The sequence below is a fragment of the Oncorhynchus keta genome, unplaced genomic scaffold, assembly GCF_023373465.1.
Source record: "Oncorhynchus keta strain PuntledgeMale-10-30-2019 unplaced genomic scaffold, Oket_V2 Un_scaffold_7257_pilon_pilon, whole genome shotgun sequence".
NCBI classification, from domain to species: domain Eukaryota; kingdom Metazoa; phylum Chordata; class Actinopteri; order Salmoniformes; family Salmonidae; genus Oncorhynchus; species Oncorhynchus keta.
Genome location: NW_026290993.1, coordinates 81,911 through 98,715, shown reverse-complemented (window position 1 = coordinate 98,715; position 16,805 = coordinate 81,911). Strand labels below are relative to the sequence as shown.

Below are 16,805 nucleotides of genomic sequence, written 5' to 3'. Positions count from 1 at the left end.
GACAACAGGCTCAAGGACCTGAATTGGTTGAGCCTCCACAAGTGCTTGCCGGTACGTTCCATCATATACCGGCATAGTTTGGCGCAATCCCCCACCTGTCCAAGATCCTCCTGTGGCAGGGAGGAGACTGTGTGCCATGCCTTTTGGGACTGTGCCTTTGCCAGAGTAGTATGGGCTTGGGCACGGGTGTTGTTAGGTTTGGTAAGAGGGGATTTTGTATTGACGTGGGCCAGGTTAGAGAGAGGTGTAGGGAGAGCGAGAGGGACGGATAGGGAAAGGTTTCTGTTCTGGCTTCTCATGAGTGTCTTTAAACGGGGGCTGTGGGAAGCCAGGCAGAACATGGTTAAGACAGGGAGAGATTGGGGGGTGGAAGGGATAGTGAGGAGGGTGGAAGGAGACTTGAGGGGGACGAAGAGGGAGGAGAGGAAGTGGGGGCAGCATGCTGCCCGGGAGAGGTGGAAGGGGGGTTTAGGGCTGGGTTACATTTAGATTTTGGGGTTAGATTAGAGACGGGGAGATAGTGAAAGGTAGTTTGTAGGATGACAGGGAGGGAAGATGCTCCCCTGAGGTTTTGTTTTGGGGTTTTTGTTTAGTTAAATCAAAATACCATTATTGGAGTATGAATGAAAATTATGAGTTGTAAAGAATGAATGGTATTGAACGTAATAAATTAATTTATCTAAAAATTAAAAATAGAATTTAGCTTCACCTTCGTTTTGTTGTTTTTGTATGTGTTTATGTTTATGTTTGTTTATGTGTTTCTTCGTTGTCATTAAAGTAACATGTATTCACATCACGCTGCGCCTTGGTCTCCTCCATTCAACAAACGTGACAGAATAACCCACCGTAAAATGACCAAGCAGTGTGATAAGGAGGAACAGCGCTTTGTGGAAGAATGGACCCGAGAGAAGGATGAGTGGGTAAAAACCTGGGAGGAGATAGAGAGGTGGTCGATCGATCCAGAGAGAGTGCCAGTGCCCGCTTGGGATTCTATGGAACAGTGCGAGGGATACAGGAGAATGGAGGAACGGCAACGATATATGGGTACACGGCAAGCACGGAAGCCCGAGAGGCAGCCCCAATAAATGTTTTGGGGGGGACACACGAGGAGATTGGCTAAGTCAGGTAGGAGACCTGAGCCAACTCCTCGTGCTTACCGTGGGGAGCGTATAACTGGTCAGGCACCGTGTTATGCAAAGATGCCCACGGCGTCTCCAGTGCGTATTTCTAGCCCGGTGCGCTATATTCCAGCTCATTGGCCGGGCTAGAATGAGCATCCAGCAAGGAAGGAGGGTTCCCGGCTCAGCGCTCCTAGTCTCCAGTATACCTCCATGGACCAGGATATCCTGCGCCGGCTCTGCGTACTGTGAGTCTGCACAGCCCTGTGTGTCCTGTGCCAGCGGGCAAGTATAACCATCCAGCCAGGACGGGTTGTGTCAGCTCTACACTCCAGACCTCCAGTATGCCTCCACAGCCCAGTACATCCTGTGCCTGCTCCCCGCACTCGCCCTGAGATGCGTGTCCCCAGCCCAGTACCACCAGTGAAAACACCACGCACCAGGCTTCCTGTGCGTCTCCAGAGCCCTGTACGCCCTGTTCCTCCTCCCCACACTCTCCCTGAGGTGCGTGTCTCCAGCCCGGTACCACCAGTGCCAGCACCACGCACCAGGCCTACAGTGCGCCTCGCCAGTCTAGAGCGTCCGGTGACAGTACCCAGTCCAGAGCGTCCGGCAACAGTACCCAGTCCAGAGCGTCCAGCAACAGTACCCAGTCCAGAGCGTCCGGCAACAGTACCCAGTCCAGAGCGTCCGGCAACAGTACCCAGTCCAGAGCGTCCGGCGATAGTCTACAGACCGGAACCTCCTACGACGGGCTGCAGTCCGGAATCTACCACGACGGGTCGCAGTCCGGAACCTACCACGACGGGTCCCAGTCCGGATCCGCCAGAGTCTCCCTCCAGTCCGGATCCGCCAGAATCTCCCTCCAATCCAGAGGCGCCACTCACTCCAGACTCGACCATCAGTCCAGTGGCGTCCTCTAGTCCGTGGTCGGCGGTGAGGGTTCCCACTCCAGAGACATTAAGTAAGTGTGACGAGTCAGAAGTGGAGCAGGGTCCACGTCCCGAGCCAGAATCGCCACCTCGGAGTTATGCCCACCCAGACCCTCCCATATAGGTTTAGGTGTGTGGCCGGGAGTCCACATCTTTGGGGGGGTACTGTCACGCCCTGACCTTAGTATTCTTTGTTTTCTTTATTATTTTGGTTAGGTCAGGGTGTGACATGGGTGATGTGTGTGTTTTTGTACTGTCTAGGGGTTTTGTATGTTTATGGGGGTGTTTACTATCTAGGTGTTTATGTATGTCTATGGTTGCCTAGATTGGTTCTCAATTAGAGGCAGCTGTTTATCGTTGTCTCTGATTGGGAACCATATTTAGGCAGCCATCTTCTTTGGGTATTTCGTAGGTTATTGTCTATGTGTTAGTTGCCTGTGTCAGCACTATATTTAGCTTCACGTTTTGTTTTGTTTGTTTATGTGTTTCTTCATCATCATTAAAGTAACATGTATTCATATCACGCTGCGCCTTGGTCTCCTCCATTCAACGAACGTGACAACTGCTTGCAGTAACCCTGGATTATAAACTGTCATGGTCAAAACATATTGATACAACAGTAGCAAGGATGGGGAGGAGTCTGTCTATAATAAAGCACTGCTTTGCCTTCTTAACAGCATTATCAACAAGGTATGTCCTACAGGCCCTAGTTTTGTCGCACCTGGACTACTGTTCAGTTGTGTGGTCAAGTGCCACAAAGAGGGACTTAGGAAATTTGCAATTATTTCAGAACAGGGTAGCGCAGCTGGCACTTAAATATACACGGAGAGCTAACATTAATAATATACATGTCAATCTCTCCTGGTTCAAAGTGGAGGAGAGAATGACTTCATCACTACTTGTATTTGTGAGAGGTATTGACATGCTGAATCCACTCCTTTGTAAAGGACACCAGCAGTAAGGACTCAGAACAGCTCCCCTCCTAAAGGATACCAGCAGTATGGTCTCAGACCAGCTCCCCTCCTAAAGGACACCAGCAGTATGGTCTCAGAACAGCTCCCCTTCTAAAGGACACCAGCAGTATGGTCTCAGTACAGCTCCCCTCCTAAAGGACACCAGCAGTAAGGTCTCAGAACAGCTCCCCTTCTAAAGGACACCAGCAGTATGGTCTCAGTACAGCTCCCCTCCTAAAGGAACAGCTCCCCTCCTAAACCAGCAGTATGGTCTCAGAACAGCTCCCCTCCTAAAGGACACCAGCAGTATGGTCTCAGAACAGCTCCCCTCCTAAAGGACACCAGCAGTATGGTCTCAGACCAGCTCCCAGCTCCCCTCCTAAAGGACACCAGCAGTATGGTCTCAGAACAGCTCCCCTCCTAAAGGACACCAGCAGTATGGACCAGCTCTCAGACACAGCTCCCCCTCCTAAAGGACACCAGCAGTCTGGCTCTCAAAGGACACCAGCAGTCTCAGAACAGCTCCTCCTAAAGGACACCAGCAGTATGGTCTCAGAACAGCTCCCCTCCTAAAGGACACCAGCAGTATGGTCTCAGAACAGCTCCCCTCCTAAAGGACACCAGCAGTATGGTCTCAGAACAGCTCCCCTCCTAAAGGACACCAGCAGTATGGTCTCAGACCAGCTCCCCTCCTAAAGGACACCAGCAGTATGGTCTCAGAACAGCTCCCCTCAGCAGTAAAGGACACCAGCAGTATGGTCTCAGACCAGCTCCCCTCCTAAAGGACACCAGCAGTATGGTCTCAGAACAGCTCTGGTCTCAGACCAGCTCCCCTCCTAAAGGACACCAGCAGTATGGTCTCAGAACAGCTCCCCTCCTTTGTAAAGGACACCAGCAGTATGGTCTTAGACCAGCTCCCAGCTCCTAAAGGACACCAGCAGTATGGTCTCAGATCAGCTCCCCTCCTAAAGGACACCAGCAGTATGGTCTCAGACCAGCTCCCCTCCTAAAGGACACCAGCAGTATGGTCTCAGACCAGCTCCCCTCCACCAGCAAAGAACACCAGCAGTATGGTCTCAGAACAGCTCCCCTCCTTTGTAAAGGACACCAGCAGTATGGTCTTAGACCAGCTCCAGAACAGCTCCCCTCCTAAAGGACACCAGCAGTATGGTCTCAGAACAGCTCCCCTCCTAAAGGACACCAGCAGTATGGTCTCAGACCAGCTCCCTCCTAAAGGACACCAGCAGTATGGTCTCAGACCAGCTCCCCTCCTAAAGAACACCAGCAGTATGGTCTCAGAACAGCTCCCTCCTTTGTAAAGGACACCAGCAGTATGGTCTCAGATCAGCTCCCCCTAAAGGACACCAGCAGTATGGTCTCAGACCAGCTCCCCTCCTAAAGGACACCAGCAGTATGGTCTCAGACCAGCTCCCCTCCTCACCAGCAGTATGGTCTCAAAGAACACCAGCATGTATGGTGGTCTCAGAACAGCTCCCCTCCTTTGTAAAGGACACCAGCAGTATGGTCTCAGACCAGCTCCCTCCTTTGTAAAGGAAACCAGCAGTATGGTCTCAGAACAGCTCCTCCTAAAGGACACCAGCAGTATGGTCTCAGAACAGCTCCCCTCCTTTGTAAAGGACACCAGCAGTATGGTCTCAGAACAGCTCCCCTCCTTTGTAAAGGACACCAGCAGTATGGTCTCAAAGGACACAGCAGTATGGTCTCAGAACAGCTCCTCCTAAAGGACACCAGAACAGTATGGTCTCAGAACAGCTCCCCTCCTAAAGGACACCAGCAGTATGGTCTCAGAACAGCTCCCCTCCTAAAGGACACCAGCAGTATGGTCTCAGAACAGCTCCCCTCCTAAAGGACACCAGCAGTATGGTCTCAGAACAGCTCCCCTCCTAAAGGACACCAGCAGTATGGTCTCAGAACAGCTCCCCTCCACCAGCAGTATAAAGGACACCAGCAGTATGGTCTCAGAACAGCTCCCCTCTAAAGGACACCAGCAGTATGGTCTCAGAACAGCTCCCCTCCTAAAGGACACCAGCAGTATGGTCTCAGAACAGCTCCCCTCCTAAAGGACACCAGCAGTATGGTCTCAGAACAGCTCCCCAGCTCCTAAAGGACACCAGCAGTATGGTCTCAGACCAGCTCCCCTCCTAAAGGACACCAGCAGTATGATCTCAGAACAGCTCCCCTCCTAAAGGACACCAGCAGTATGGTCTCAGAACAGCTCCCCTCCTAAAGGAAACCAGCAGTATGATCTCAGAACAGCTCCCCTCCTAAAGGACACCAGCAGTATGATCTCAGAACAGCTCCCCTCCTAAAGGAAACCAGCAGTATGGTCTCAGAACAGCTCCCCTCCTAAAGGACACCAGCAGTATGGTCTCAGAACAGCTCCCCTCCTAAGGACACCAGCAGGATGGTCCAGAACAGTCCCCTTCTAAAGGTCTCAGAACAGCTCCCCTCCTAAAGGACACCAGCAGTATGATCTCAGAACAGCTCCCCTCCTAAAGGACACCAGCAGTATGGTCTCAGACCAGCTCCCCTCCTAAAGGACACCAGCAGTCTGGTCTCAGAACAGCTCCCCTCCTAAAGGACACCAGCAGTATGGTCTCAGAACAGCTCCCCTCCTAAAGGACACCAGCAGTATGGTCTCAGACCAGCTCCCTCCTAAAGGACACCAGCAGTATGGTCTCAGACCAGCTCCCCTCCTAAAGGACACCAGCAGTATGGTCTCAGAACAGCTCCCCCTTTTATAAAGGACACCAGCAGTATGGTCTCAGAACAGCTCCCCAGCTCCTAAAGGACACCAGCAGTATGGTCTCAGAACAGCTCCCTCCTAAAGGACACCAGCAGTATGGTCTCAGAACAGCTCCCCTCCTAAAGGACACCAGCAGTATGGTCTCAGAACAGCTCCTCCTAAAGGACACCAGCAGTATGGTCTCAGAACAGCTCCCCTCCTAAAGGACACCAGCAGTATGGTCTCAGAACAGCTCCCTCCCTAAAGGACACCAGCAGTATGGTCTCAGAACAGCTCCAAAGGACACCAGCAGTATGGTCTCAGAAAAGGACACCAGCAGTATGGTCTCAGAACAGCTCCCCCCTAAAGGACACCAGCAGTATGGTCTCAGAACAGCTCCCCTCCTAAAGGACACCAGCAGTATGGTCTCAGACACAGCTCCTCCTAAAGGACACCAGCAGTATGGTCTCAGAACAGCTCCCCTCCTAAAGGACACCAGCAGTATGGTCTCAGAACAGCTCCCCTCCTAAAGGACACCAGCAGTAGTATGGTCTCAGACCAGCTCCCCTCCTAAAGGAAACACCAGCAGTATGGTCTCAGAACAGCTCCCCTCCTAAAGGAAACCAGCAGTATGGTCTCAGAACAGCTCCCCTCCTTTGTAAAGGACACCAGCAGTATGGTCTCAGAAGCAGCACCAGCAGTCAGAACAGCTCCTCCTAAAGGACACCAGCAGTATGGTCTCAGAACAGCTCCCTCCTAAAGGAAACCAGCAGTATGATCTCAGAACAGCTCCCCTCCTAAAGGACACCAGCAGTATGGTCTCAGAACAGCTCCCCTCCTAAAGGACACCAGCAGTATGGTCTCAGAACAGCTCCCTCCTAAAGGACACCAGCAGTATGGTCTCAGAACAGCTCCTCCTAAAGGATACCAGCAGTCTGGTCTCAGAACAGCTCCCTTCTAAAGGACACCAGCAGTATGATCTCAGAACAGCTCCCCTCCTAAAGGACACCAGCAGTATGGTCTCAGACCAGCTCCCCACCAGCAGTCCTAAAGGACACCAGCAGTCTGGTCTCAGAACAGCTCCCCTTCTAAAGGACACCAGCAGTATGGTCTCAGAACAGCTCCCTCCTAAAGGACACCAGCAGTATGGTCTCAGACCAGCTCCCCTCCTAAAGGACACCAGCAGTATGGTCTCAGACCAGCTCCCCTCTAAAGGACACCAGCAGTCTGGTCTCAGAACAGCTCCCCTTCCTAAAGGACACCAGCAGTATGATCTCAGAACAGCTCCCCTCCTAAAGGACACCAGCAGTATGGTCTCAGACCAGCTCCCCTCCTAAAGGACACCAGCAGTCTGGTCTCAGAACAGCTCCCCTTCTAAAGGACACCAGCAGTATGATCTCAGAACAGCTCCCCTCCTAAAGGACACCAGCAGTATGGTCTCAGACCAGCTCCCCTCCTAAAGGACACCAGCAGTATGGTCTCAGACCAGCTCCCCTCCTAAAGGACACCAGCAGTCTGGTCTCAGAACAGCTCCCCTTCTAAAGGACACCAGCAGTATGGTCTCAGAACAGCTCCCCTCCTAAAGGACACCAGCAGTATGGTCTCAGACCAGCTCCCCTCCTAAAGGACACCAGCAGTATGATCTCAGAACAGCTCCCCTCCTAAAGGACACCAGCAGTATGGTCTCAGAACAGCTCCTCTCCTTTTATAAAGGACACCAGCAGTATGGTCTCAGAACAGCTCCCCTCCTAAAGGACACCAGCAGTATGGTCTCAGACCAGCTCCCTCCTAAAGGACACCAGCAGTATGGTCTCAGACCAGCTCCCCTCCTAAAGGACACCCAGCTCAGTATGGTCTCAGACCAGCTCCCTCCTAAAGGACACCAGCAGTATGGTCTTAGACCAGCTCCCTCCTAAAGGACACCAGCAGTATGGTCTCAGACCAGCTCCCCAGCTCCTAAAGGACACCAGCAGTATGGTCTCTATTATTGAATCTCTTGATCCTCTCCCTGATAATACCTTGTTAGTTATTTTTTTGATGTTGAGTTATACACTAATATTCCACACGAGGGCGGTATTGAAGCTATGGAACATTTTCTTCTGCAACGTGACCCTAATGAACTACCTTCCAGTGCTGCAGTATAACATTGGCTGAAATATTACTCACACATAACTACTTCATATTTCTAAATGGTTTCTTTATTCAGATGAAGGGTACTGCTATGGCCCCCATGGCTCCTAACTATGCTAATTTGTATGTGGGTTACATTAAACAGTCTATTCTCAATCCTCTCAACAATGTTTTCTTGAATGACATTACTATGTGGAAATGGTACGTTGATGATACTTGTGTTCTGTGGAGGGGTGATGCCAAACAGCTACAGGCGTTCCATGCTTTTCTTCACTCCTGTTCTGAGCATCTGACATTTACTATGCAGTCTGATACACGTCAAATCAGTTTCCTTGATTTTCTGATTTTGTGTGAAGATAATGTTCTATACACTGATCTTTACAGGAAACCTACTGATCGTAACAGTGTGTTGAGGGCTGATAGTTGTCACCCACTTCCCTTGAAAACAGTTTGCCCTACAGCCAATTCTGTCGAATCAAAAGAATTAGCAAAAAACTGAAATATCCAAATCAAATCAAATGTTATTTGTCACATGTGCCAAATAAAACCTTACTTACAATCCCAAACCAACAATGCAGTTTAAAAAAGGCGGCAGTAAAATAACAATAGCGAGACTATATACAGGGGGGCACCGGTTAGTCGAGGTAATTGAGGTAATATGTACATGTAGGTAGAGTTATTAAAGTGACTATGCATAGATAATAACAGAGATTAGCAGCAGCATGGAAGAGGAGGGGCAATGCAAATAGTCTGGGTAGCCATTTGATTAGATGTTCAGGAGTCTTATGGCTTGGGGGTAGAATCTGTTTAGGACCTGGACTTGGGAAAAGAATCGATCACAAACATCGGCACATTCTAAGATCCGATGACAGTATCCGTAATGGTAACCTCCCTATGGTCCTATTCTCTCCCTTGGTCCTATTCTCCTCCCTTGGTCCTATTCTCCTCCCTTGGTCCTCCCTCCTGGTCCTATTCTCCTCCCTTGGTCCTATTCTCCTCCCTTGGTCCTATTCTCCTCCCTTGGTCCTATTCTCCTCCTTGGTCCTAGGGTCAGAAATCTCCCTTGAGAGCAACTGGTCCTGATTCTCCTCCCTTGGTCCTATTCTCACCCCCTTGGTCCTAAAATATGGTCCTATTTCCTCCTATTCTCCTCCCTTGGTCCTATTCTCCTGGTCCTATGGAAATTCTCCCTCCTTGGTCCTATTCTCCTCCCCTGGTCCTAACCTCCTTGGCTCCTATCAATGCAATCCTTGGCATTCTCCTCCCTATATTCTCCTCCCTTGGTCCTATTCTCCTCCCTGGTCCTAGATCCTCCCTTGGTCCTATTCACCCACTCCTCCAGGTCCTATTCTCCTCAGATGGTCCATTACATATTACATTACCCTTTCCTATTCTCCTCCCTTGGTCCTATTCTCTCCCTTATTCTCAGAGCCTATTCTCCTCCCTTGGTCCTACAAATTGGTCCTATTCTCCTTATCCTCTCTCACAGACATCCAGAGAGAACAGGTTGACTCTGATTTACCATCCCAAAATATCCCAGTTTCTATTTACGTCTCTACTGGATGGAAACTAGTAGGGTAACGGCTGTGATCAATGCAATGGCACTTATAAATGGATCCTTCAAACACCCACAAACAGGGAAACAGATCCCAATCAAAGGTGTTTCCAGGTGCTCCACTAAGGCAGTTATTTATCTTATAACTTGTCCTTGTGGTAAAAAATGATGTGGGTAAAACAAAGTGCAAATTAAAAGTACTGAATCTTGAGCATCGCAGCACCATTAGGTGCAAAAACATGACCCAGTTGTGGTACACTTTTTGGAAGCGAACCACAAGATTTCAACCCTACGTTATATTGTCCATCGAACATGTCACCCTCCCTAGCAGAGGGGTGACCTCGACAATTTATTGTTAAAACGAGAGGCTGCCTGGATCTTTCATTTAAAGGACCTTGCTCCCTTCGGTCTCAACGAAGACTTTGATCTGAAGCCATTCTTGTGATTGTGATTTTGCTATTCATTGTAAATGTTTGTAGCCAAATGTTATCTATGATCGTATGCTATCCATTCATGTTTGTGTATGTTATTGTTATGTCTGAGAATTAACCAATGATATCAGGCCACACCTGGCCATGATTACAGACACCTGTGTGTCCTTTGACACTATATAAACTAGTGACCCTCAGTCTTTTGTCATTATACCCTGATCAACAAACATTGGTTATTAAGGTATTAAATTATTTCATCTGAGCTCCTAGAGCTCGGCTTTCCTTTTCTTTCTCAATCAGCTAATTTGGAATCCAGAATAAATACAAATGTCATGGCAAAAGATGTGTGCTATGGGTTGGTATTCATTTAGACAGGTTACATTCTTAGGTACAGGGACTATGGTGGTTTGCTTGAAACATGTAGGTATTACAGACTGGGTCAGAGAGGTTGAAAATGTGTCTCTCTCCATCTCTCAGTATGGGATCGTCCTGGATGCTGGCTCCTCACATACAGCAGTGTATATCTACGAGTGGCCAGCAGAGAAGGATAACGACACTGGAAGAGTGCAGCAGACACACTCCTGCAAAGTCCAAGGTAGACACACACACACACACACACACTATAAAAACCTAGTAAGCTGGGACCGGGAGACTGAAAAACAGCTTCTATCTCAAGGCCGTCAGACCATTAAACAGCCATCACTAACACAGAGGCTGCTGCCAACATACAGACTCGAATCTCTGTCCACTTTAATCTATTTAATAAATGGATTTGAAGGTATCACTAGTCACTTTAAATAACGCCACTTTAATAATGTCTACATGTCCTACAATACTCATCTCATATGTACAGTATAGACTGTATTCTATACCATCTACTGCATCTTGTTTACATACCCTATATTACTCATCTCATATGTACAGTATAGACTGTACTCTATACCATCTACTACATCTTGTTTACATACCCTACATTACTCATCTCATATGTATATACTGTATTCTATACCATCTACTACATCTTGTTTACATACCCTACATTACTCATCTCATATGTATATACTGTATTCTATACCATCTACTGCATCTTGTTTATATACCCTACATTACTCATCTCATATGTATATACTGTATTCTATACCATCTACTGCATCTTGTTTACATACCCTACATTACTAATCTCATATGTACAGTATAGACTGTATTCTATACCATCTACTGCATCTTGTTTACATACCCTACATTACTCATCTCATACGTATATACTGTACTCTATACCATCTACTGCATCTTGTTTACATACCCTACATTACTCATCTCATACGTATATACTGTACTCTATATCATCTACTGCATCTTGTTTACATACCCTACATTACTCATCTCATATGTATAGACTGTATTCTATACCATCTACTGCATCTTGTTTACATACCCTACATTACTCATCTCATATGTACAGTATATACTGTATTCTATACCATCTACTGCATCTTGTTTACATACCCTACATTACTCATCTCATACGTATATACTGTATTCTATACCATCTACTGCATCTTGTTTACATACCCTGCATTACTCATCTCATATGTATATACTGTACTCTATACCATCTACTGCATCTTGTTTACATACCCTACATTACTCATCTCATATGTATATACTGTACTCTATACCATCTACTGCATCTTGTTTACATACCCTACATTACTCATCTCATATGTACAGTATAGACTGTATTCTATACCATCTACTGCATCTTGTTTACATACCCTACATTACTCATCTCATATGTACAGTATAGACTGTATTCTATACCATCTACTGCATCTTGTTTACATACCCTACATTACTCATCTCATATGTATATACTGTACTCTATACCATCTACTGCATCTTGTTTACATACCCTACATTACTCATCTCATATGTACAGTATAGACTGTATTCTATACCATCTACTGCATCTAGTTTACATACCCTACATTACTCATCTCATATGTACAGTATAGACTGTATTCTATAGCATCTACTGCATCTTGTTTACATACCCTACATTACTCATCTCATATGTACAGTATAGACTGTATTCTATACCATCTACTGCATCTTGTTTACATACCCTACATTACTCATCTCATATGTATATACTGTACTCTATACCATCTACTGCATCTTGTTTACATACCCTACATTACTCATCTCATATGTATATACTGTACTCTATACCATCTACTGCATCTTGTCTATGCATTACTCATCTCATACGTATATACTGTATTCTATACCATCTACTGCATCTTGTTTACATACCCTACATTACTCATCTCATATGTATATACTGTATTCTATACCATCTACTGCATCTTGTTTACATACCCTACATTACTCATCTCATATGTATATACTGTACTCTATACCATCTACTGCATCTTGTTTACATACCCTACATTACTCATCTCATATGTATATACTGTACTCTATACCATCTACTGCATCTTGTCTATGCATTACTCATCTCATACGTATATACTGTATTCTATACCATCTACTGCATCTTGTTTACATACCCTACATTACTCATCTCATATGTACAGTATAGACTGTACTCTATACCATCTACTGCATCTTGTTTACATACCCTACATTACTCATCTCATATGTATATACTGTACTCTATACCATCTACTGCATCTTGTTTACATACCCTACATTACTCATCTCATATGTATATACTGTATTCTATACCATCTACTGCATCTTGTTTACATACCCTACATTACTCATCTCATATGTATATACTGTATTCTATACCATCTACTGCATCTTGTTTACATACCCTACATTACTCATCTCATATGTATAGACTGTATTCTATACCATCTACTGCATCTTGTTTACATACCCTACATTACTCATCTCATATGTACAGTATAGACTGTACTCTATACCATCTACTACATCTTGTTTACATACCCTACATTACTCATCTCATATGTATATACTGTACTCTATACCATCTACTGCATCTTGTTTACATACCCTACATTACTCATCTCATATGTACAGTATAGACTGTACTCTATACCATCTACTACATCTTGTTTACATACCCTACATTACTCATCTCATATGTACAGTATAGACTGTATTCTATACCATCTACTACATCTTGTTTACATACCCTACATTACTCATCTCATATGTATATACTGTACTCTATACCATCTACTGCATCTTGTTTACATACCCTACATTACTCATCTCATATGTACAGTATAGACTGTACTCTATACCATCTACTACATCTTGTTTACATACCCTACATTACTCATCTCATATGTACAGTATAGACTGTACTCTATACCATCTACTGCATCTTGTTTACATACCCTACATTACTCATCTCATATGTATATACTGTACTCTATACCATCTACTGCATCTTGTTTACATACCCTACATTACTCATCTCATATGTATATACTGTACTCTATACCATCTACTGCATCTTGTTTACATACCCTATATTACTCATCTCATATGTACAGTATAGACTGTACTCTATACCATCTACTACATCTTGTTTACATACCCTACATTACTCATCTCATATGTATATACTGTATTCTATACCATCTACTGCATCTTGTTTACATACCCTACATTACTCATCTCATATGTACAGTATAGACTGTACTCTATACCATCTACTGCATCTTGTCTATGCATTACTCATCTCATACGTATATACTGTACTCTATACCATCTACTGCATCTTGTTTACATACCCTACATTACTCATCTCATATGTACAGTATAGACTGTACTCTATACCATCTACTACATCTTGTTTACATACCCTACATTACTCATCTCATATGTACAGTATAGACTGTATTCTATACCATCTACTGCATCTTGTTTACATACCCTACATTACTCATCTCATATGTATATACTGTACTCTATACCATCTACTGCATCTTGTTTACATACCCTACATTACTCATCTCATATGTATATACAGTACCATACTGTATTCTATACCATCTACTGCATCTTGTTTACATACCCTACATTACTAATCTCATATGTACAGTATAGACTGTATTCTATACCATCTACTGCATCTTGTTTACATACCCTACATTACTCATCTCATACGTATATACTGTACTCTATACCATCTACTGCATCTTGTTTACATACCCTACATTACTCATCTCATACGTATATACTGTACTCTATATCATCTACTGCATCTTGTTTACATACCCTACATTACTCATCTCATATGTATAGACTGTATTCTATACCATCTACTGCATCTTGTTTACATACCCTACATTACTCATCTCATACGTATATACTGTACTCTATACCATCTACTGCATCTTGTTTACATATCCTACATTACTCATCTCATATGTACAGTATAGACTGTATTCTATACCATCTACTGCATCTTGTTTACATACCCTACATTACTCATCTCATATGTACAGTATAGACTGTATTACCATCTACTGCATATACCATCTACTGCATCTTGTTTACATACCCTACATTACTCATCTCATCTCATACAGTATAGACTGTATTCTATACCATCTACTGCATCTTGTTTACATACCCTACATTACTCATCTCATATGTACAGTATACTGTATTCTATACCATCTACTGCATCTTGTTTACATACCCTACATTACTCATCTCATATGTATATACTGTACTCTATACCATCTACTGCATCTTGTTTACATACCCTACATTACTCATCTCATATGTACAGTATATACTGTATTCTATACCATCTACTGCATCTTGTTTACATACCCTACATTACTCATCTCATATGTATATACTGTATTCCATCTATACCATCTACTGCATCTTGTTTACATATCCTACATCTACTCATCTCATATGTATATACTGTACTCTATACCATCTACTGCATCTTGTTTACATACCCTACATTACTCATCTCATATGTACAGTATATACTGTATTCTATACCATCTACTGCATCTTGTTTACATACCCTACATTACTCATCTCATATGTATATACTGTATTCTATATCATCTACTGCATCTTGTTTACATACCCTATATTACTCATCTCATATGTATATACTGTACTCTATACCATCTACTGCATCTTGTTTACATACCCTACATTACTCATCTCATATGTATATACTGTATTCTATACCATCTACTGCATCTTGTTTACATACCCTACATTACTCATCTCATATGTACAGTATATACTGTATTCTATACCATCTACTGCATCTTGTTTACATATCCTCACATTACTCATCTCATATGTATATACTGTACTCTATACCATCTACTGCATCTTGTTTACATACCCTACATTACTCATCTCATATGTATAGACTGTATTCTATACCATCTACTGCATCTTGTTTACATACCCTACATTACTCATCTCATATGTATATACTGTACTCTATACCATCTACTGCATCTTGTTTACATACCCTACATTACTCATCTCATATGTACAGTATAGACTGTATTCTATACCATCTACTGCATCTTGTTTACATACCCTACATTACTCATCTCATATGTATATACTGTACTCTATACCATCTACTGCATCTTGTTTACATACCCTACATTACTCATCTCATATGTATAGACTGTACTCTATACCATCTACTGCATCTTGTTTACATACCCTACATTATTCATCTCATATGTATATAGACTGTACTCTATACCATCTACTGCATCTTGTTTACATACCCTACATTACTCATCTCATATGTATAAACTGTACTCTATACCATCTACTGCATCTTGTTTACATACCCTACATTACTCATCTCATATGTACAGTATAGACTGTATTCTATACCATCTACTGCATCTTGCCTATGGCACATGGCCATCGCTCATCCATATATTTATATGTACATATTCTTATTCCATCCCTTTAGATTTGTGTGTATAAGGTAGGTGTTGTGGAATTGTTAGGTTAGATTACTCGTTAGTTATTACTGCATTGTCAGAACTAGAAGCACAAGCATTTCGCTACACTCCCATTAACATCTGCTAACCATGTGTATGTGACCAATAAAATGTTATTTGTTATCTAGTTAAAGTGTGTGTGTGTGTGTGTGTGTGTGTGTGTGTGTGTGTGTGTGTGTGTGTGTGTGTGTGTGTGTGTGTGTGTGCGTGCGTGCGTGCGTGCCGTCCGTCCGTGGTGTTTAGGAGGAGAGCCGTCCGTCCAGGTGCTGGTATCTCCAGCTACTCTGTGTATCCAGGGCAGGCAGGGGCGTCTCTGAAGAGCTGTATGAAGGAAGCAGAGAGCCTCATCCCCTAAGCAGGCACCACGAGACCCCCTCTACCTGGGGGCCACCCAGAATGAGGCTGCTCAGGTACCCCTGGATGCAAAATGTTGTTTCGTAGGATAGCTGCTAGTATTATCCGTCGGATGATTGGTTGAGCCTTCTTGGCTGCGTGACCACTCCCTTAACAAAACACCAAACCAGGAAAACAATTTCCCTCGTCTCAGATCGGGAAGATTTACACCAGATACTACAGTCACAAAGTCAAAATGGGTTATATTGTAAAAATGTGTGAAAGCTCAAATGAGCTTTTTGGTCTTAATTTAAGGTTAGGGTTAGGCACAAGGTTAGCAATGTGGTTATGGTTAGGGTTAAGATTAGGTTTAGGTTTAAAAGATACATTGTAGAGGTAGGTATGTTTTCTGACTTTGTGGCTCTGGTAACTAGTGATGAAAAGATCAGAAATGAGAAGTAACTGTAACCACCAACTTCAATGAACTACTGACTGATCTTCCCAAAGGAGGAGAGCTTATCCAGAACCACTACTACCCAACGGTGTTTAGGAGGAGAACTGTAACTACTGACTGGCCAGAACCACTACTA

At 44.2% G+C, this 16,805-nt stretch overlaps 1 protein-coding gene across 1 annotated transcript in view; it reads left to right on the top strand.

Moving 5' to 3' along the window:
• Positions 1 to 16,805, top strand: part of LOC127929406 (ectonucleoside triphosphate diphosphohydrolase 1-like) — a 93,691-nt gene that overhangs the window by 29,567 nt on the left and 47,319 nt on the right. Inside the window, 3 exon segments of the mRNA XM_052517367.1 lie at positions 10,343 to 10,460; positions 16,146 to 16,232; positions 16,235 to 16,292. Of these exon segments, the coding sequence (XP_052373327.1) occupies positions 10,343 to 10,460; positions 16,146 to 16,232; positions 16,235 to 16,292 (263 nt within the window).